The sequence below is a fragment of the Halichoeres trimaculatus genome, unplaced genomic scaffold (genome assembly GCF_033239565.1).
Source record: "Halichoeres trimaculatus isolate MK-OKI-2021-1 unplaced genomic scaffold, fHalTri1.1 fHalTri1_scaffold_12, whole genome shotgun sequence".
NCBI lineage: Eukaryota > Metazoa > Chordata > Actinopteri > Labriformes > Labridae > Halichoeres > Halichoeres trimaculatus.
In genome coordinates this window covers 34,123,393-34,145,388 of record NW_027437190.1, presented here as the reverse complement: position 1 = coordinate 34,145,388, position 21,996 = coordinate 34,123,393, and the positions used below count along the sequence as shown (strand labels likewise).

General features: G+C 38.7%; 4 protein-coding genes across 4 annotated transcripts; 2 read left to right on the top strand and 2 right to left on the bottom strand.

Moving 5' to 3' along the window:
• Window positions 1–1,027: 1,027 nt before the first annotated feature.
• Window positions 1,028–8,614, top strand: LOC141801457 (uncharacterized). The gene is made up of 3 exons (XM_074684514.1): window positions 1,028–1,379; window positions 8,117–8,443; window positions 8,528–8,614. The coding sequence occupies exons 1-3, from the start codon at window positions 1,304–1,306 to the stop codon at window positions 8,530–8,532; spliced, it is 408 nt and encodes a 135-aa protein (XP_074540615.1). The 5' UTR covers window positions 1,028–1,303; the 3' UTR covers window positions 8,533–8,614.
• Window positions 3,102–5,985, bottom strand: LOC141801455 (E3 ubiquitin/ISG15 ligase TRIM25-like). Its single transcript, XM_074684512.1, has one exon. The coding sequence runs from the start codon at window positions 5,803–5,805 to the stop codon at window positions 4,207–4,209; it is 1,599 nt and encodes a 532-aa protein (XP_074540613.1). The 5' UTR covers window positions 5,806–5,985; the 3' UTR covers window positions 3,102–4,206.
• Window positions 8,615–9,719: 1,105 nt separating the features above from the next.
• On the bottom strand, window positions 9,720–13,174 carry mettl6 (methyltransferase 6, methylcytidine). Its single transcript, XM_074684513.1, has 5 exons — window positions 12,660–13,174; window positions 10,819–10,953; window positions 10,570–10,740; window positions 10,338–10,479; window positions 9,720–10,249 (listed from the first exon to the last, which is right to left on the bottom strand). The coding sequence occupies exons 1-5, from the start codon at window positions 12,975–12,977 to the stop codon at window positions 10,092–10,094; spliced, it is 924 nt and encodes a 307-aa protein (XP_074540614.1). The 5' UTR covers window positions 12,978–13,174; the 3' UTR covers window positions 9,720–10,091.
• Window positions 13,175–14,062: 888 nt separating this feature from the next.
• eaf1 (ELL associated factor 1) lies at window positions 14,063–20,744 on the top strand. The gene is made up of 6 exons (XM_074684348.1): window positions 14,063–14,393; window positions 16,636–16,730; window positions 16,833–16,969; window positions 17,106–17,278; window positions 17,360–17,581; window positions 19,384–20,744. The coding sequence occupies exons 1-6, from the start codon at window positions 14,291–14,293 to the stop codon at window positions 19,431–19,433; spliced, it is 780 nt and encodes a 259-aa protein (XP_074540449.1). The 5' UTR covers window positions 14,063–14,290; the 3' UTR covers window positions 19,434–20,744.
• Window positions 20,745–21,996: the final 1,252 nt, after the last annotated feature.

The following is a 21,996-nucleotide window of genomic DNA, read 5'->3' as shown; positions in this document are numbered from 1 at the left end:
CTAAATATGCATAACCTCTTACAGCAAAGCTTTAAAAAAAATTAAATTTTTTAGATTTTTTTTTTTTCATTTTTGCAATTTTTTTTATTGTCATGTCTTGTGTTTTATCAAATTTTGTAAAAAAAAAAAAAAAAAAAAATGTCTTTAATGAGATAGTGGAGAGGACAGAGGACAGAACAGGAAACAGGGCAACCTTAACAACTAGGCCACTTGCCCACCAATATTAAGAAGAAAAAAAATAGAAGAATTTGCAAACTTTTAAGAATTTTGCAACTTTTTCTTTTTTTTTTTTTTGATTTCTGTACATTTTTGCAAATAATGTAAATTCATTTTTCAAAATAAAAATTAAGCTTTTTATATATTTTTCTTAATTAAGCAAGTTTTGAAATTACACTTTTTTAATTTTTGAAAAGTTACAATTTTTTTTTTAATTTTGCACATTTTTTTTTAATTCCATTTTTTGAAAAAACAATTGAAGAATTTGCAAACTTAAAATTTTTGCACCTTTCCTATTTTTTAATTTCTGCAAATTTTTGCAAATAATGTAAATTTATTTTTTAAAATAAAAATTAAGCTTTTTATATATTTTTTTAATCAAGCAAATTTTTGAAATTACATTGTTTAATTTGTTAAAAGTTAAGAATTTTTTGAAAGTTTTTGCACATTTTTTAAAATTTCATAAAAATATATATATTTTTTTTTTAAAAAAGAAAAGATCACTTCAAACATTGGCACTCCACAGGGAGGCGTCCTTGGGCTCTTCCCCTTTTTACTTCTCTTAGCCTCTTTATCTCTCCCTGTCCTTTTGCCCTCAGTTTAATTTGTTTGCAGTTTTTGCAATGGTGGTTTAAATTGTTGTTTTGTTTCTCTTTTTGTTTGCATTTTTAAACCTTCTTAAAATTAAAGTTATATACATCTCCTCTGAGGATGAGCAGGAAGCAGACATGATAAATACTGTTTGTTTCAGCAGCTCCTGTAGAGACTCAGTTTGAGTTTCAGGACTTAAAGGTCTAGACCAGGGTCTTGGGAGGTCCTGGTTTGCAGATAGTCCTGTTAATGTGTTGGTGTCTGCTGCAGAAAGAAGCAGCAGTGGAAAAAGATCAGAGACCAAAGTTTTTGTTGGTCAGAGGAAATGGAAACACAGCAACAGAGACACACACACACACATCCTCCTCCAGCCACATCACACACTCACACACCACCTCCACCTCTGCTACCGTGCAGCCTGTGGGTCGATGCTTTCACTTTGCTCTGACGCCTTCACCTCATGAGGTGGTCCTCGTGTCTCTGTTAGAGTTTGAAGATGACTCGGTCGACTGGATCTGTGCTGCTGCTGCTGCTGCTGGTGTGTGTGTGCGTCTCATCTGCAGACGATCAAGGTCAGTGATCAACCTTTAAATCACAGCTTCAGTTTATTAAACCTGCCAATAAAAAGTTTCCTCTCTGTCCTACAGTTAGCACAGGCTGAAAGGAAACCAGGCTGAGTTTATCAACGTTAAAGTCTGTGGTGTCAAAGGGGAGACTTCACAAAACAGTCTACTCCACTTTATTCATACAGCATGTTATAAAAAAGAACATTAAACACTCAGAAACATGTTGAAATCAGACAGAAATGAACAAAGACAGAGACCACACAGCTCTGGGTTAAAATCAGAGGAATAAAATATGTTTTAAAAAGAGAGGTAAGAAAGAGGTCATGTGCTGTTGTTCTTTAAAAAAATAAACAGCAGCATTTAGGAATATCTAAGAGAACAGGAATATAGAGTGCCACAGAGACAAAATCCAGTTTAACATCCAAAATAAACCAGTTTTAATCTCAGATCAAAGAATTAAACACAAATTTAAGATTCGACTGCAGGAGATCTGTGATCGATTTATAACTCAGTTTGATGTTCTCCTAACGTCAAGAAAAGTAAATTCTGTGTTAAAATCTGTTTGATTAAAAGTGAAAGGAAAAAAAAATTAAAGAAAATATTTTAAATTCAGAAGAACTTCTGTATAAATCTATAAATTTGGATTATAAAACCTGAACAATAATCTTCAGATCATTGATAAGCCCCTCATGTGTTTCATTGTGCAGAGTTGTAACTGGCTTTGGGTTCGTTTAGAAACCAGAGAGAATATGCATGAGTTAAAATCAGCGTTAAAAATATACACTGGGGCAGGATGAGATCTGCCCAGTTCTCAAAAGGCCTGATAGTCAGAAAAATAGTCTGGTTTAGTTCAAATTCAGCATTTTCTGACAAACTGTCCTTCTGAATTGCTAGCAAACAGGCCGTCTGACTGACAAGCCTTCCGATTATCTGACTAACTGGTCTTCTGACTAACTGATTATCTGACTAACAGACCCTCTGAACAACAAGTCTTCTGACTGACAGGCCTTCTGATTTTTTGACTAAAAATCCCTATGACTAACAGACCTTTGACTAACAGGCCTTCTGGTTATCTGACTAAAACGGCCCCTGAATGACAGGCCTTCCAATTTTTGACTGACAAACCCTATGACTAATGACCTTCTGATTATCTGACTGAGGCCCTCTGTACAACAAGCCTTCTGACTGACAGATCTCCTGATTTTTTTGGTCTAACAGGTCTTCTGACCACCTGATAATCTGACTAACGGACCCTCTGAACAACAAACCTTCTGACGGACAGGCCTTTTGAATTTTTGACTAACAGGCCTTCTTCTTGATTTGTTTAACAACAAACCCTCTGACAAACAGATCCCCTGTCTATCTGGCCTTCTGACTAACTGATTATCTGACTAACAGACCCTCTGAACAACAAGTCTTCTGACTGTCAGGCCTTGATTTTTTTAACTGACAAACCCTATGACTAACAGACCTTCTGATTATCTGACTGAGGCCCTCTGAACAACAAACCTTCTGACTAACAGGCTCTCTGTTTTGTTTATTGACAAACCCTCTGAATTACAGGTCCTCTGATTTTTTGACTAAAAAACCCTATGACTAATAGACCCTTTGACTAACAGGTCTTTTGACTAACAGACCTTCTGATTACCTGACTAACAGGTCTTCTGTACAACAGGCCTTCTGACTGACAGATTTTCTGATTTTCTGTCTTTCTGGCCTCCTGACTAACTGATTATCTGACTAACATACCCTCTGAACAACAAACCCTCTGACTGACAGGCCTTCTGATTTTTTTGACTAACTAACACTCTGACTAATGGACCCTCTGACTAAGGCCCCGTTTACACGACAATGTTTCATCTGAAAACGCTAAAACGCAGTGAAAAAAAATCTGCCTTTACACGGAAATGCTGATGGACTGAAAACGCTGTGGTAAGCATGCCAGGCCTGTAGGTGGTGCTATAACTGTCTTGTCCAGAAGCCGCTTTTGGGAGATTTCCACAGAAGTAGAGTTGAGTCGGTCATCTGGTGTATTGGGGAAAACTAAGTTAAAAAGTGGAGCAACAGATGCTCATTTTGTTAAAGACAGTCACAGATTCAGCAGATTGAGCAGCACATTAACACGGTTTATCATGAGGATCGTAACAACGGGACTGTTGTCCTGTTGAATGCACACGTGCGAGGCAGAGTGTGACGTCAGCGTTTCCACTGAAAACGCCGGCTTACTGTTTACACGGCAACGGTGTCGGGAGGGTTTCAGAAAAATCACACTCTGGAGGCCGTTTTTTCAAAAGTTTGTGTTTCAGGTCGTCTGAAACCCTGTTTCCGTGTAAACGCAAGGCTGAAACGCAACAAAACAAACTCTAAAACTGTTGTCGTGTAAACGGCCCCTTACTGGCCTTCTGACTAAGTGATTTCCTGACAAACAGGCCCTCTGTTTTTGTTTTTGTTTGTTTTCTTTTTGACTTACAGGCCGTCTGATTTTCTGACTATCAGACCTTCTGACTGACTGACCCTCGAACCAACAGGCCTTATGACTGATGGACCTCCTGATCATCTGACTAACAAGCAATCTAACAATCAGGGTGTCGCTGGTTTGGAAAGTCTCTAGTGAACTAATCTCGGTTTTTCTGAGCCCTGTGTGGAGCTCCTTGTGTGTCTGACTGATCTGGACGAACACGGGAAAGAAGCAGGATCAAAAACAAAAACTGTTCATCTGTCGCTGAAACATTTTTAGGATTCGTGAGGAAACTTCCTGCAGCTCAGAAGAAACAGGAAGTGATAATTCATCACAGGAAGCCTTCAAACTGCGTCAGACAGTGACTGAGACTCTCTACTGGAGCTCACACAGCTCAGCGCTGTCCCCGACCCAGTAGATCCAGAGTCCAGCGTGCAGAGGCTGAGTGAACGTGGTCTGGACTTTGTGAAGCAGACTCATGTTTTCAGAGACGCTGTAGAAAGACAGAGTCCCCGCCCTGTGATCCAGAAAGACCCCCACCCTGGAGGACTGGGGGCCTGAGAGGAGAGTCTTCACCCCGTTGTGTCTGAAATAAAACGTCATGTCGAAACACCCCAGAGCCCAGGACCGCTCGTTGTTCCCGAACCCACTTTCACTTCCTGTTCTGCTCAGATCTCTGTAGGCCACGCCCACGCACACGCCGCTGCTCCTCTCCACCTCCCAGTAACAGCGTCCGCTCAGACCCTCAGCGCTCAGGACCTGGAGCCAGTCCCTGAACCGTACTGAGTGACAGGGATAGACCTGCTTCTCCCTGGTCACTGTGGCTCTTCTGTTCCCGTCAGACAACATCAGCCGCGTATTCGCCGTGTTGGGATCCAGGGTCATCTGACGCCAGTACTTCAAGAACTCCTCCCTGGTTCTGGGCTCCGGTCGTGGCAGGAAAATGTCGACTTCAGCCACTTCCTGTTTGATGTTTGTCCACTCCTGATGGAGGATGTCCTCCACTCTGTGTCGGGCCTTCGACACAGCTGCCGTCACATCCTGGAAGTGTCGCAGCGAGCGCGTGTTAAAGCTGGGGGAGCCGGCGGATTCAGAGAGATGTGAGAGCCGAGAGAGTCCGAGGAGGAAGTGGACGTGGTCGTTGGAGTGGGACAGCTTCTCCAGCTCCGCGTCCTTCGTCTTCAGCTCAGAGATCTCCACTTTCAGCTTCTCCTCGAGCTCTCTGACGCGGCTGATCTCGCTCTCCTGCTGGGCTCTTATCTCCTCCTTCAGCTCAGACTTTCTCCTCTCGATGAGATTTACGAGCTCTGAGAGGATCTCCTCGCTTTCCGCCACCGCTTTCTCAGCAGAGTGATGGATCGCCTCCATTTCTCGCTGAAGGGCTTTCACATCCTTCTCCTTCTCTATGATCTGGAGCTGGATGCTCTGCCGTCTCGTCCCGACCTCCCTGGACTTCTCCTTCCTCTCGGCCGCGGCTGAGACCGTGTCGTGGTCTTTGTGCTCATCCAAGGAGCAGAAGATGCAGATCGTCTTCTGATCGGTGCGGCAGTAAATCTTCATCACCTCGTCGTGGCGGGAGCAGAACTTCTCCTGCAGGTTTACGGTTGGTTCGATCAGCTTGTGCTTCTCGAAGGCCGGGGAGTCGTAATGAGGCTGGAGGTGGAGCCCGCAGTAAGAGACCCGGCACACGAGGCAGGACTTCACCGCTCTCAGCTTCCTCTCGGAGCAGCAGTCACAGGGGACGTCTCCAGGCGAGGAAGCTTCTTGAAGTTTCATCTTCCTCAGCTCAGGCCTCGGCGTGAACGTCTGTCCGCACTCAGAGCAGCTGTAGATCCTCTTCACGGCCTCCTCATCCCAGCGGTGGGTGACGCAGCTCAGGCAGAAGCTGTGCCCACAGGGGGCGGTCACCGGGTCCTTCAGGAGACCCAGGCAGAGCGAACAGCTCAGTTTGTCCTGCTGCAGCTGCAGGGCCATGTTTCCTCAGGCTGAATGTGAAAGTTAAAACCTCTGACGGGGACAAGAGAGTGAAGAGGGAGTGGTGACCGGGTTATGCAACATTCCTCCTGAAAAGAGGAAGAGATCAGATGAGTGACTCAGTGTTTACACTGGAGCGTGCTCACACAGGATTCAACCTTTGACCTCTTTCTAAATCTAGTTTTTTAATGTCTAAAAGCCGTTTCAGGACAGAATAAAAAACCTAGTGACACAGAAAACTACAACCTGTCAACTGCCGAATCTCCTGAACTACAACAACCATCACCTCTCAAAGTCTCCCAGTGTTAATCCACTCTGCCCTGATTTATTCACTGACTCTTCTAGTCTCCGCTAAACACAGCTAGTTGGCTAACAAAAGAATCAACACAAGCTGAATGAGAATTTGACTTTGGCCGCAGTGAACACTCATCGACTCTCATTACCAGGCTGAGACGTGCCATGAGAGATACAAGATGAGGGATGAGTAATGAGAGATGTGCAATAAGAGATATGTGAGGAAGGGGTGTCCAATTATAAATGAATAATGAGATATGTGTGATGAGAAATGTGTACTCAAAGATGTGTAATGTGAGATTTCTGATGAGAAAGGTGTGATGAGAGATATGCAATGGGGAATGTGGGATGAGGGATGTATAACGGGAAACTTTTGATGAGAGATGTGCAATAAGGGATGTCTTATGGGAGATATCTGATGAGAAAAGTGTGATGAGGGACATACGATGAGAGAAATGCGATGAGATTTGTGTGATTTGAGATGTGCAATGAGACATGTGTTATGAGGGATGTAAAATGAGAGATGTGAAAAAAGAGGTGTAAAATGAGATTTGTGTGATGAGGTATTTGGGATATGAGATGTGTGATGAGACATGTGTAATGAGATATATGTGCGATAAGACATGTGCAATGAGACGTGTGATGAGGATGTGTAATGAGCGATAAGAGCTGTGCAATGAGGAATAAAATGATAAGAGATGTGTGAGAGGGATGTGCAATGAGGAATGTGTTATTACAGATGTGTAATGAGAAATTCTTAGAGAGAAAGGTATGAGGAGAGATATATGATGAGAGATGTGTAATGAGAAATTTTTGATGAGAGATGTGCAACGAGAAATATCTTATGAGAGATATCTGATGAGAAATGTGCAATTAGATATATGCAATGAGAGATGTTCAATGCGATGAGACATGTGCAATGTGAGATGTGATGAGGGATGTGTAATGAGTGATAAGAGCTGTGCAATGAAGGATAAACAATGAGAGATCTGTGGGTAGGATGTGCAATGAGATATGTGTGATGAAGGATGTGAAATGGGAAATTTCTAAAGAGAAAGGTGTGATGAGGGATGTTGATTAGGGATGTGTAATGATAAATTTATGGTTAGAGATGTGCAATGAGAGATATCTAATGAGAGACATCTGATGAGAAAAGTGCAATGAGAGATGTTCAATGAGAGAGATGAGAATGAAAAAGGTGTGATGAAAGATATGTGATAAGGGATGGGAAGGGGAAACTTTTGATGAGAGATGTGCAATGAGATATATGTGACGAGAGATGTGCGATGAGATGAGAAATCTGCAATGAGACATGTGTGAAGAGATGTGCAATGAGATATCTGTGATGAGAGATGTGCTATGAGACATCTGTGATGAGAGATGTGCTATGAGAGATGTTTGATGAGAGATGTGCGATGAGATGAGAAATCTGCAATGAGACGTGTGAAGAGATGTTCAACGAGATGAGTGCAATGAGAGATATGTGATGAGAGATGTGCAATGAGATATCTGTGATGAGAGATGTGCTATGAGACATGTGTGAAGAGATGTGCGATGAGAGATGTGCAACGAGATATTTGCGATGTGAGATGTGCAATGAGAGATAAGAGCTGTGCAATGAAGGATTAAACAATGAGAGATCTGTGCTGAGGGATGTGCAATGAGGTATGTCTCACTACACATGAGAGATGTGTAGTGAGAAATTTCTAATGAGAAAGGTGTGATTAAGGATATGTAATGAGAAATTTTTGATGAGATGTACAATGAGAGATGTCTTATGAGAAAGGTGTGATGAGGAATGTGCTCTCAGGGATGAGCCAGGAAGGGCTGACTAATAAGTCATCGCAGACGGTCTCTGTTCTTGTAGGGAGGGGGTCAGAGTGGATTTTGAAGGACACTGATTTTTCTGAGGAAATCCTCTTAAGGTCCTGATATTGGTCTGTTATTTGAGAAAATTATGTTATCAGAACCTGTTCACAGAAACCGATCGATAACACTACTTCCTCCTCTGATACAGGAGCCATGGTGGTCCGGTTCAAACCTGGCAGAGTTTCTGCTCCCAGAGGCTCCTCGGTCAAACTGTCCTGTAAGGCCGACTACGACTTTGACCTCTGTGACCGCCCTCACGTCACCTGGCATTTAGAGCAGACGACTGAGCTGACCGACCCCATGAAGTACCTGACCACGGTGAATGAAACGCTCGCTGATGGAGGCCGGCGCCTCAGACAGGTGGTGACAGAGATCCTCCACCTGACCACAGAGGACAGCGGTCGGTACCACTGCATCGCTAAATGTGGGGATGCACAGAGTGCAGTGGGACGGGCCTATGAGGTCGATGTCAGAGGTAAGAGATGATCTTTGACCTTTATTTGACCTCTTCAAGGAGCTCTGGATGGACACTGACGCTCTGTGGCCTCTTTTTCTGCAGGTTGATCTTCAGACTGAGCGACGTCTGGAAGCAGCTCGTTACTCTCCTCTTTAAAATCCTCCTGTTCATGATGTTTGTATATCATCCTTTACTCTCTGTTCCTTCTTTAACAGAATAAATCTTTGTTTTATTGCACTGAAGTGTAGCCGGAGTTTTATGGTGACGAAGCTTGGTGCACATTAGTGAAGTGATGCATGAAAGACGTTGAAGTGAAAGGTGTCAAAAAAGCGTCTGCAGAGTTAAAGTTAGTTTCTCTCTGAGTGACTTCCCTCTCTCCTCCTCCTCTCTGTGGTTTCTCGACGACTGACGGATCATTACCCATGAAGCCTTTCTGCGAGCTGATGTTCAGGTGTGAATCTGAAATGTTGACGGTTTCTGCAGAGGAGCAGGTCTGACCGAGTCACCGTCTCTTTACTCAGATCTCAAACACAGAGACTGAAGAGAAACCGAGACTGCAGAAACCTCAGGACAGGAAACTAAACCACCACACACACACAAACACACACACACACACACACACCCTGAGCTCCTGTGATGATGTTGGGGGACGTTAAAATGTCTTAACTCTCAGAGGTAATCAGGGACATCTTTGTCCTTTCAGACCAATTTCTTTTTGTAAGTTTGGTTGTTTTACCCCTGATGGACTGGTTTTTATAACAAGACATTTTTTTCCTTAAAAAATCTTAAATTGGATTTTTAATTTTTTTCTGAGGTCGACAACACAACTCTACGATTATTTGAGGGCAAAGAATGTCCTCAACCAAAAACTGCTATAAAAATGCATCAGATTCATGTTTTTTTTTCAACTTTTTTTGCTAAATTTTTTCAATCAACTTTAGTCCTAAACAAATGTACAAAATATTAAAAAAAATATTATTTTCTATTATCAATAATGATACAAACTAATATAATATTAATAATATTGATGCAATTAATGTAATAATAATAATAATAATAATAATAATAATAATAATAATAATAATAATAACAATAATAATAAAAATAATAACAATAATAAAAATAATAATAATAATAATAATAATAATAATAATAACAATTAATATAAAATATATAAAATAATTATAATAATTTTAATAATAATTATAACATTAATATAATAAAATAATAATAACAACAATAGTAAAAACAGTTTAAAAACAGCAAGTTTTTAAACATTTAGCATTAGTCTGCAAAGGAAAAACTTAAAAAATAAATTATACAAACTTTAATGTGCTTATCACATCATTTAATAAGACTTTAATTTCAAGGATTACTTTGGAAATAGTTAAACCTTCACTCCACTGATAAAATAAAATTTTGGAGCTGATTCCAGCCCAGAAAGTTGTAGAGACGATGTCTAAAAGTTAAAAATGGTGGAACTGTCCTATAATTTTATGACAAACTCTGACTAAAGTTAATCCAGTCACGTCTGAGTTCGACACAGCTGATGATCCTGAGGAGCGAAGGATTCGATCGCAGACCTCTTCAGTGATATTTCAGCCTCTCTGTGATAAAACACCACCCTGGTGATTCAAAGTCTTGTGTTTCTGGGCGAACAGCAGCATCAGGAGCAGCTCTGTGATTGGCTAGGTCTGCTGAATTTGCTCTGCAGGAAGACTCGAGGAACGCACAGCCCCTCCTTCTTGTTCACCGTCTCTCTCAGGACGTAATCGTTGGCGACACACAGGAAGCCTGAATCCTCGAAGAGCTCGGTCAGCAGCTCTGTGAGAAAAAGGGAGTGATCAGATCTTTCTAATCTTTCTGTCTAAAAACAGCTGAACTAACAGAAATCCCTGAGTCCTCCTCTGACCTTTGGAGAAGAAGTAGGACCTGGTGCCGTCTTGACGGACGTAGAAGTTTTCCCCCAGTTTGTTGCCAGCTTTAAACCGCAGCATGGCGTGGTCGTACAGGCCGTAATCTCTGAACAGGACAATTCCTCCAGGCTTCAGCACCTTTGAACGACATGTGATGGACAGAGATGAAGTTTAGCTCGTGGAAGCTGAAGAAAAAAAAACGCACTGAGCTTGTTCGTCTGCGCTCACCCTGAAAATGTTCTGCAGAGCCGCCTTCATCCTCTCAGGGTGGATGGCTGACAGGACGAAGATGAGAGTGACGACGTCCACGCTGCCTTCAGGGACGTTTTCCCTCAGGTCGTCCTTGGTGAGGTCACACTGGAAGGCGCTGCAGCGCTCGGGGCAGTACAGAGGGTTCGTCTGTCAGAGGAAACAGATTGGGAGGTTTGAGTGTTGTAACGGGATCTGAGATGTTAAAATGACAAACAGAAATCTCACCTTGACAAACTCGACAGCTCGTGGTGAGAAGTCACAGGCGTAAACGAAGATGTTGAGGTCGTCCTCCAGCAGAGGGAAGATGCAGTTTCCAACTCCACAGCCGGCCTCCAGCAGCACCAGCTTCTGGGACTCAAACTACCAACCAGAGAAGACCAAGGAAGAAGAAACAGCTCCAACAGTCAAATCTTTACGCTCCATAAAAAAACATTTTCACAAACTTTCTCTTGCATTTGGAAGTTGGACATTAAGAAAACTTGATTTTTGATAAATCGCTCTTTAAAATGCCTTAATTATTTAGATATTCCAGTGATTAAACTGTCTCAAAAAGGGGGAAAACTTAAAGGAAAGACTGGCAAACTGTTCCCCCAAATAATAAAATCCTTATGAATACACTGAATCATGTACTTTGCAGATGAGACATTTGAAACTGCATTTATATCCAGGGCATCTGCAGGATTAAGCAAGTTCAATTTACGACTTTTTTAAAGACTTTTAATGCCAACCTGAAAGAAATTTAAGGCTGAAAATGCTATACAAAAAAACTTGACATGATCCAGCCAAACCTCAATAAATTTGCACTTACTCATAGTCCCAGACTGGCTAATTAGCATGCAGATAATTTATATCTCGGGGATAAAAGGAAAAACAAACAAACAAAAAAAAGACTTAAAACTTAAAACTGTTTTCCTAAAGAAAGAAAACAACAGAGGTGAGGTACTTTAAAAAAAAAAAAAAAAAAATTCAGGAATCAAACTGACACCTTTTTTTTTTTTTTTTTGAAACTAATGGTCCGGTCAGACAGATATGAGCTTACCTTATTTTAATGAATATAAAATATATGAAATTTGAAAAAAAAAAATGAAAAAAATGAAAATAAAATAAAAATGAAAAAATAAATATTTAAAATAAAAAACAAAATCTTTTTTTTTTTAAATGACATTTACCTGCCTCCCAAAACTTAATACCTCTAGGTAATGTATTTAAGACCAGCATATGTCATTTTCAATGAATTTAATGACATTTTAAGGCCTTCATTTTATATACAAGAATTTAAGATTTTTTAAGAATGCGTGGACACCCTGTATCTCTGAATTTTAGCAAAACATGTGACCAAAACAAGAGAAATAGTGTATGTCAGAGACAGCATACCGACATCTACTGGCAGCTTCTGAATTAGCTGTGAAGGGGGGCGTTAAGGACACCGAGTCCAGCTCCATAACTGTTGGACCCAGACTCCCAAATATTCACTGGCTTAATAAATAAATAAATAAATAAATAAATAAATATTAATTAATTACAGGCCTCCGCTATTCAAACCTTTATGTCACGCACTCAAATCATAAACGCCCCTGGAGGCAGAGGTCAGCAACTGCAGCAAAACGCCCTGCTTCCACATTAAGAAGAGAAACAGCTTACGTGATGTTTTTTTTTTTTTTTTTTTTTTTTTTTTTTTTTTTTAATATCAGGCAGGAGAGATTAAGGCTTTTACTTTTATTGTAATCAAACAAAAAAGATATTTTAACATGCATTTCCTGTTTCCTGTCTGTGACCCATTGGAAGCTAACAACAGGCCACACACAAGGCTCCCACTGCCACTTATCGCCTTTTCCCTTTACTGAGAGTTTTTATACCCTTTTTTAAATGTATTTTCGTTTTTTTTAATGAATAAGATGGGTATTATCATGTTTGTCTTGAGAAAACATCCCTGAAAATGTGTTTTAAAAAGTTTCAGTCCAGGCTCACTAAGTCCAGGGGCTGTGGTTTTGAATCAGGACCTGGTTTCCTGAACCTAGCCAAATAAATGTATGTGATGTAGACATTGTATGGCTCATTATTCTCACCTCCCTGCATGCTTTAAGCTCTCCAAACTCCCTGGTGGTCCAGTGTCTGTCCTTGAAGAAGTTCGTGGTGTTTCTTTTGTAAAATAAATCCCAGTTTTTCTGAGCGTCCTTCTCCAACTTCAGCTGCTTGAACTCAGACACCAGAGCTCGGTCACAGCTCAGTCTGTCCAGCTCCTCCTGGGTCAGAACTCTGGCTGTGGGGGTTTTAGACTGTCCGGGGACACATGAGGGGGATAATCCGTCTTCTGGTCCAGTATCTTCCTCGTTAGATGAAACATGAACATCACCAGATGTGCTTTCAGCTGTGGTCTGAGCCATGATGCTTCAGGACATCCTCGGATACGACTGCCTCCCTCATACAGTCAGTTACGTAACCAAAATATGTATAAATATTCGGCTTTTAATAATTTAAAAGGTATGTTGAACTAAAACTGACTAAATATTTTTATTTTCACAGCATGGAGCTGACTTTCCTCACATTTTATGTCCATGTTGTCCGTCAAACAAATTCCTCCGGTGAGCTGTAAAACTACGTTCAGATGATGTCGGAATAATCGGAAAACGAACTCTTGACATGGCAAACATGTGTGTTAAAACTCTTTCCAAAAAAAAAAATGGTTGATAAAGAAGTTTCAGTGGAATACTGGTACCCTTTTAGTCATTTTTATGGCAGCATATAAATTAAATTATCCTTAAAATTCCGCGAAAAAATTTGGACTACAACTAACAACTAAAAACTACGAGCTTTCTTTGAGGTCGTGAAGGTAGCGTCAAAATTTGATTTATTTAATCTTTTCGTAAAAAAAAAAACTTTTTTATTTTTTTATTTATTTTTTATTTTTTTATTTTTAAATAGAACACTTCCACACTTTAACAAACTAAATTTTAAGAGAGTTTTAGCATAATGTAATACGGAAACGTATTGCATTCACTTGAAGAAAATAAAAACAACTCAGGTTTTTCAGAATAATTTATTCTTCGTTTGTCTTTTTGTGGTGATTTATTTTGTTTTTCTGATTAACATTTTATTATTAGTGCGTTTTTTGTTGTAATTATTATTTTGGTTTGATTTTTGTTATAATTATTTCTGTTTTTATGAGCATTTTTTTGTGGGAATTTATTCAATTTTTCTGATATTTTTTTTTAATTGTTTTTTTTTTTTTTTTTAATCATTTCTGTTTTTATGAGTAATTTATTTTCTGTTTTCAGATTACTTTTTTCCCCTGTTTTTCGGAGTATTTTTTCCTGAAGTATCGAGATACTTAGAAATCACGCGAGAACCTCGACCTTCTGTTTTTTTTTCGTGGTAATTTTTTCCTCCTGTTTTTGGGAGGAATTTTTTCGGCAGATTTGTTTTGGTAATTTAACGGTCGATTTTGAAGAATTTTGAGAATCTGTTTACGGAGTCATTTGATAGCCGGACCCAAACCGGATGTGTTGTGACTGAGTGACGTAGTGTTGTTATGCTAAAGATTAGCAGCTGCAGGCTAACTCTGTTTTGTAGTTGTTTTATCCCGCTCTTTTTGTAGTTCCCGTTTTATCCAGGTCTGTTTGAAGTGTACAGGTGAAGGCGTTTTTCTCTCGGGAACATTTTGTCCTAAATGTGAGCTCATTTGGGAACAAACGGAGACATGAACGGGAGCACGAACCCGCTGCTGGACAAAGAGGAGCATGTTTTAAAGCTCGGAGAAAGCTTCGAGAAGAGGCCGAAATCTTCTTTTCACACCATCAGATGTAAGTCTGGAGAAAAACATTTACTCACACGAAAGCCAAACTATGTAGGGAAACTTTAAAGAGTTTGAAAAGAAGTGTTTTCGGGGATTTGTGAGTTCACATGTTGAAAGAGGATGTCTATTACACAACCTGTGGATAAGTACATTAAGTCATTTGCATCAGCTACACCCACTGCTGCACTGTTACAAGTAAGAAAGAGGGTTAGTTTTAGTTAGAAATTATCTTTTATTTATTAAATTATTTTCAAAATATTGATGATTTATTTGACATTTATCTCAAATTTTAAAAACAGTAAGAAATAAGTGTAAACAATGTTATTGTTTATTTTGGTTCCAGCATAACAAGGCTTGAATCAAAACTCTGTACAGAATTTTTTTTTATGAATGAAAACATGAGGAATAACCGTGAAATGTAGTTCAAATAATGACATATAGCAGATAAACTTGTGGAGGGAATTATTTATTATATTATATTTTCACAGAAACAAGTTTAAAATATAAATATTGACTTTTACTGATCGGGTTTTAATTAAAAAACATCAGTAATGACGTTAAGACCTGTCATCAGTCACTTTTATTGCATGTGTTCTTTTTTGTTATTTATTTATTTATTTATTTGGTTTGAAATTCTTTTTTTTTTTAATTATTTTTTTTTGTGTGACAAAACTAAGAAAGATCAACAAAAACTATCAAAAAAAGAGTACATAGACAAAACCCAAATATATCCCACATTTTAAAACAAAATCTTATACAAAAAAATAAATAAATACAGTACAGAGAAAATAAAGAGGAAAAAGAAAAAAAAATCAAAAATGTTTGATCATCACATCACATAAGAAAAAAAAACCCACTATGACAGTCAGTAGACCAAAAAAAAAAAAAAGAAAACTCAGGGTGACACGGCTGAAATAAGTTAGAAATGGAGACCAAGTTATATGAAAATATAATAACATAATATTTTTTTTTTTTTTTTAGTTTTAGACTATATTTTACCTGAAATATTCCCTTTCAGATGCTGAATCTTTTTTTTACAAGGAAGTCCTGGCCAAGACAGCAGCATAAAAAAGTTTCAAAGTTTCACACAGGAGTCAGACAGAACAACAGACAGCCACAAGTAAACAGTACATCAATCAATAAATTATCAGCTTCTAGTGGTGAAATAACTGCACACAGTCCTCAGGGGCCAGCTGTTCAAAGATAATCCAATTGGATTTTGATGATGGGATTGGATTCAATTACGAAAATGGGTTTTTCAAAAGGGAAAGGAGGATTTCAAAATCGGACTAGTTTTTCAGGATTATCCTGATCCCAACAGGGGGCAGGATTTTAAGGTGGATTTCAGGAAGAAAATGGAGTAAAACTTTAAAATTGGTCAAATAATACAACATTTTTAGAATTTAGTGTTGATATTTTTATTTGTATTTTGCCCTTGACTTGTTAAACCATTACAATGATAAAGAACTTAGGTTACCAATGAAGCCTTTCAGTATAGTAAAGTAAAAACAAAGAGAAAGTGAAAGAGCAGAAGCAGAAGCTGAGCAAACTGCAGCAAACCAGAAAAAAAACTAAGATCCACCTTCTGAAAGCAGAGCGTAAATATGCTGGACTCTCCTCTATTTTGCTCACTATTGTACATTGAGCCTCTTTCTTTTTACATTTCATACGCTTTTAAAAAATATCTGCTTTGTATTTTCTTATGTAAAGTTCTTATTGATTTGTTGTGGCTTAGATGAGGGGTCATAAAATAAATTGAAAATAGAAGTGAATGTTTTTTTTTTTTTTTTTCTTAAAATAAATAATAAAAAAAAACACCTGCAGTGACCCCATGCTGGTGATGTTGTCCCATTTAGAGACCTGGTAATCCGGATTTGGTAATCTCGAAAACTGTGTATCCAGATCAGGGTGATCCAATCCAATGTAGCTTTCAAAAACCAGCATAAAACTGAGGTGGATTACCTGATCCTGGATAGCAAGAAATGGGATTTCCAAATCCGGATCATTTTGATCCAGATTAAATTCTTTGACCAACTGGCCCCAGATGATCCTTGATCCTAGATCAAAGGTAATTCCAACTAACAAATAAACCCAGTTTTAGCTGACCCCGCAGCCCTGAAACTGAGTCCAGAAGAAGAAAATAACTATATTCAAGAAAAGATAAAACAGGATGCCATCAACATAAATCCTGGTGTTTTTGGTCAGTATTTATTTTGTCTTCACTCTTACTCACTGTCTTTTTTTTTCAGATGACTTCAAACCAGCGTCCATCGACACGAGCTGTGAGGGAGAGCTGCAGGTCGGGAAAGGAGATGAAGTCACCATAACGTTACCTCATATCCCGGTAAACCTGTATGCTTTCATTTCCTCTGACTCTGTAAATATGTACTTGGTTCAAATCCACAGTTTGGGTAAAGAAACTTACTGACTATCATCATCCCTGCAGGGCTCCACGCCTCCCATGACGGTGTTCAAAGGAAACAAGCGGCCGTATCAGAAGGACTGTGTGCTCATCATCAACCACGACACCGGAGAGTTTGTGTTGGAGAAGCTGAGCAGCAGCATCCAAGTCAAGAAGACGAGGTGAGAAGAAAAAAACAAACTTCTCTCTGACATCTTTGTCTTCATCTTCTGGCCGCAGAGTGTAACTACACAAAACTCAACGCTCATTTAAAAAAAAAAAAAAACACTCCTGTGTTGATGTGTGTGTGTGTTTCAGGGCAGAGGGCAGCAGTAAGATCCAGGCCCGCATCGAGCAGCAGTCGGTCCGGTCCAGTCAGCCCAGCTCTCAGTTCAGAGCCCCGACCAAACCTGGAACCGGGGTCAAGACCTCCCCGTCCCCTTCCAAAGACAACCCGTCCCCGGAGCCTCAGCTGGATGATATCAAGAGAGGTAAGGAGGAGCTGCTGAATTGTGGGATATCTGTTTCTCAGTGAGCCTGTCTGACTCTGCGCTGCCCCCTGCTGTCTACAGAGCTGCGCGCTGAGGTGGAGGTGATCGAACAGATGAGCAGCAGCGGCAGCAGCAGCTCCTCTGACTCAGCCAGCGCCTCGGGGAGCGGCGACGACAGCAGCAGCAGCGACGGCGAGCACGACGCCCCCCGACCACTCAGCCAGACGTCCCCAAACCGCCTCCCCATGGCCAACGGGGGCGCCGATCGGCAGCAGGGCAACAACCAGCTCATGAACACGCTCCGTGAGTGAATCCTAGTTTGATTTTTAACTTCAGGTGCCAGAATTTATACATGGTCGTATTCTCAAACATCAGTGAATTATTAATGTGTCAGGAAAAAACAAACCAACCAAAGCTGCTCAGTGTCTTCCTGTTTTCATCCCTTTATAATGTGTGTGTGTTACACATTCCATTTTCCCGCCTTCAGTGAGTCACATGACCAGCTGCACGGAACTCTCAATCATTGTGTCATCATCACCAACTGCTGCCCTCTTATGAGTGAAATTGACTGAAGTTTCAGAAGTGTCTCCTCATAGAAGCCACAATTTGGACCACATCTCTGAAAAAATAAGATGTTTTTGTGGAAAATTTTGTCAGGAATCCATCAAAGTCATTTTTAAAGCTGTGCAACTTTTACTTTTTTGTAAAGAGGCTTGATGATGCCGCTTATGTGGAGCTGGATCCCCCTCTCCCATTCATTCTAATAGGGCAGGGGTCTTCAACCTGTGGCTCTGGAGCCTCATATGTCTCTTTGACTCCTTTGCAGTGGCTCCTTGTAGCTTTAAAAATATGATTAAAATAAAGGTCTTTTAATATTTTTCTTACAGAGGTTATTAATGATGATGAAACAGACACAAAGTAAAAACACAATATAAAATTTTTAGTAAAAATGCATCACCTCTTGAAACAAAGCTTTTAATTGTTTGTGGTTTGCAGTTTTTTTTTCATTTTGGGGGATTTTTTTTTTATTTCAATTTTTTGACATTTTTCTAAATAAGGAAAAAGAGTTCCACATCTTTTGAAGATTTAGCAAAATTTGGAATTTTTTTATAAAAATCCCTATTTTTTGCAATTTAAAAAGTTTTTACAATTTTTAGAAATCAAGCAAAATTTTGAAATTGCATTATTTCGTGTTTTTTTTTTTTTTGCAATTTTATCACATTTCAGCATTTTTTGTGAATTTTGAACATTTTTCAATTGCATTTTTTTATTTTGAAAATTTTCATACATTTTGTAAATTTATAAAAACCATGACACTACAAATGTCTTTTTTTTTCTTTAATTGGCAAATTTATTACAAATAAAAACCTAAGAAATCACATTTGCAAATTTATAAACACAAAAACTTCTTGTTTAGATAATTATTCACCTGATTATACACTTTTTTGTCTTAATGTGAAGATTAAGTAGATTTTGCGGTTCCCGAATGACTTTCATCCAGGTGAGCTGAGGAAAAACAGCTCTTTGGAAAGTAAAGGTTGCAGACCCCTGTAATAGGGGGAGCTGAAAGAGCTTTTTTGGGGTTCACCGACTTTGAGAGCTCGCTATTCAAAAACTGTTTGAGAAACAACAAATTCCTGCATAGCTTTTGTAAAGCAGAGTTTACTCTTTCATCTTAGCGAATTTCAAGTCGATACCATATATGGCCTGGGAGGAGAACACTTTTATGTGAAGCCCCAAAAATTTGGCCAAATTTTATTTTGAAAGGCAAATTGCCAGCTTCCTGTTTGAGATAGGGTAGTAGTGTCTGTATATAATTTGTGCGTCTCAGTGAGATGAACATTTTGACGTTAGTTAGATGTTTCTACAAAGTTCTGTCTGCCATTGAGAGCTGTTTTAGTGTGCCTAGGTGGCGCTAGAGAGAGCACATTTTGATATGTAGGGTGTCATATTTTGTATTTTGTGGAATAAAAAGAAAGAAACAGATGAAACACAGTAGTGTAAGCGTATCCAGTTTTAGTCTAAAACTATGAGAAAATTGTGTAAAGGGACTTAAAATCGAAAACTTCTTTGTCTGTGTCTTAAATGTTTTCTCTTCTTCTCAGGGAACGATCTCCAGCTCAGTGAGTCGGGCAGCGACAGCGACGACGACTGAACTCTTCTTGGCTCAGCCCGACTCTGACTCCAGCTGCTCGTTCTGGTCTGACTTTATTTTTTTATTTCAGTTCAGTTTCTCCTACAGCTGGCCAGCCTGGAACTTCAAGAGTGTATTTTTTATTAGATGTATATTTTGTTTTGTAAAGCAGACGTTTAGAGAAAAGAAATTTTAACCTCAGCGTTTTGGGAGATGATATTTTAGGAGTGCTCAGACTTATTTTCTGTACTTAGAGCAGCTCAGTTTACGTCCTCGTCGTCTGTGTTTAATTGAAGGATGAGGAAAGTTTGTGTTGGAGCTTCCTCATCCTCTCTGCTTGTTCTGTTGTTTATCTGTGAAGGTTGTTGGAAGCTTCTGGATGGTGTTGTCAGGTTGTTATTAATCTGTCTTTCTGCACATTAGCAACAGTTTAAAACAAATGCATTACTTCATCAGCGTCTCAACGTTTTGTGACGTCTTTTATCTTTCTTCTTGTTTCAGTCACTCTCAACACATCACACAGGTCAAGAATCAGAACGTTGTTTACTTTTTTAACATTAAGCCCAAAATTGTCTTGATTATCCTGCAGATTTGATCCCATCTCATTCTAAACTTGGTGCTTAATGAGTGTTTGAAATGGTATTTGAAACAATGTGAGAATGACAGTTTTGGAAGCAGTATTTTAAGGAAGTGTTGAGCTTTTTGACGCACATACATAAATCAATTAAGACATTTTTGATTTTGATTCAGTTTGGTGACAAAAAGAATTTTACGGCAGAGGGTAATGACCAAATTAGAAAGAAAAAGTAAATTTATGAGATTAAAGTCATACATTTTGAGATTTAGCTCACAAGTTAACAAGAATAAAGTTCAAAATTGGTGAGAATGAAGTCATTAATTTACAAGAAGATTCTCATAAATTCAAGAGAATAAACTTGTTTTAGTCCGTCTCTGTTGGCTGTACTGCAAAAAAAACAAAATCTTATCAAGTGTTTTTGTCTCATTTTTAGCAGAAATTATCTTTTTAGACTCAATGTAACCATCATTTAACTTTTCAGTCCAGAAAAATGTCTTATTTTAAGTTATTCAAAGTAACAAGTAAAAAAAAATCTGCAGATGGAACAAAAGAAATTTGCTTGAAACAAGAAAAATGTTGTAATACTATTAACCTTTTTCTTGTCCCATTGGCAGATTTTTTAGAAACTTGTTTTAAGCAACTCAGACCTCAATTTTTGTCTTTTATCAACTTAAAATGAAACATAATTCTGGAGTGGTCAGATGAATGTGGCTCATATCAAGTTTAACAAGACAATTTTCACTAAAAATAAGACAAAATTACTTGTTAATGATCATTTTTTGCAGAGTGCTGGAGAGCAGCAGTTGCCTGTACTATAATGCACTGCAAAAACTGAAATCTTATCAAGTGTTTTTGTCTTATTTTCAGTAGAAAATGTCTTATTACACTCAATCTGAGCCACATTAATCTGACTAGTCCAGAAAATGTCTTAGTTCAAGTTATTTAAAGACAAAATGAGGTCTGAATTTCTTGTAAGAATTGAAAAAAAATCTGCAAATGGAATAAGAGAAAAGTTTCTTGTATTAAAACGTTTTTCTAGGTTAAGCAAATTTCTCTTGTTCCATTGGCAGATTGTTTTTTACTTGTTACAGCAATTCAGACCTCATTTTGTCTTTAGATAACTTAAAACATGACACTTTTCTAGACTGATAGTTGAAAAACACTTGTTAAGATTTCATTTTTGCAGTGTTAGGACCATAGGGCATCTTGTGAATCTATAATTTAATATAGGCTCCAATCCAATCCACTTTATTTATACAGCACATTTTAAAAACAGTCAGTGCTTCACAATAAAAAATCAAATATGAAAATCAATAAAACAAATTATCACATTTAAATCAAATATAGAAACCAATAAGAGCTTTAAAAACAAAGGGGTGAAGACCAGACAGAGATCACACAGCCCTCATGGTGAATTTAAAGCCAAAGAATAAAAATAAGTTTTAAGACGCGATTTAAAAGTCGGTACAGTGAGGGATGTTTCTATTTCGAGCGGCAGGTTGTCCCATACGTGTTTTTACGGGTTCAGGATCTGGGGCTTTGTTAAGAACTGCAGTACGTCAGATAAAGACATTCACAGATTTCCCTGATCAGCAACACATCAGTGGATCATTATTTTGACAAATCCGCAAACCTCTGCAATCACAGCGAGTTATGCTGAGACTGAGGGAAACCTGTTTCCCCTAAACAAACCGTCCTCAGCGCTGGGGAACTTTCATTGACCTCTGTGCAGAGCCAGCTTTTTTAGGTCTTCTGATAGCCTGAAGCTACAGACTAAGATTATGAGTTTATTCTCCTAAATTTATTATTTAATTTTAAAAATGGATGACTTTGTTCTTACCGATTTATGAGATTAATCACAAAAATTTAGGATTTGTTTATTATAAATGTATGGGATTAATTTCATAAAGGTACAACTTTATTTTCATAAATTTATGAGATATATTTCGTGAATTTAAGACTTTTTTCTCGTAAATTTATTAGATTAATTTCATAAATGTATAACTT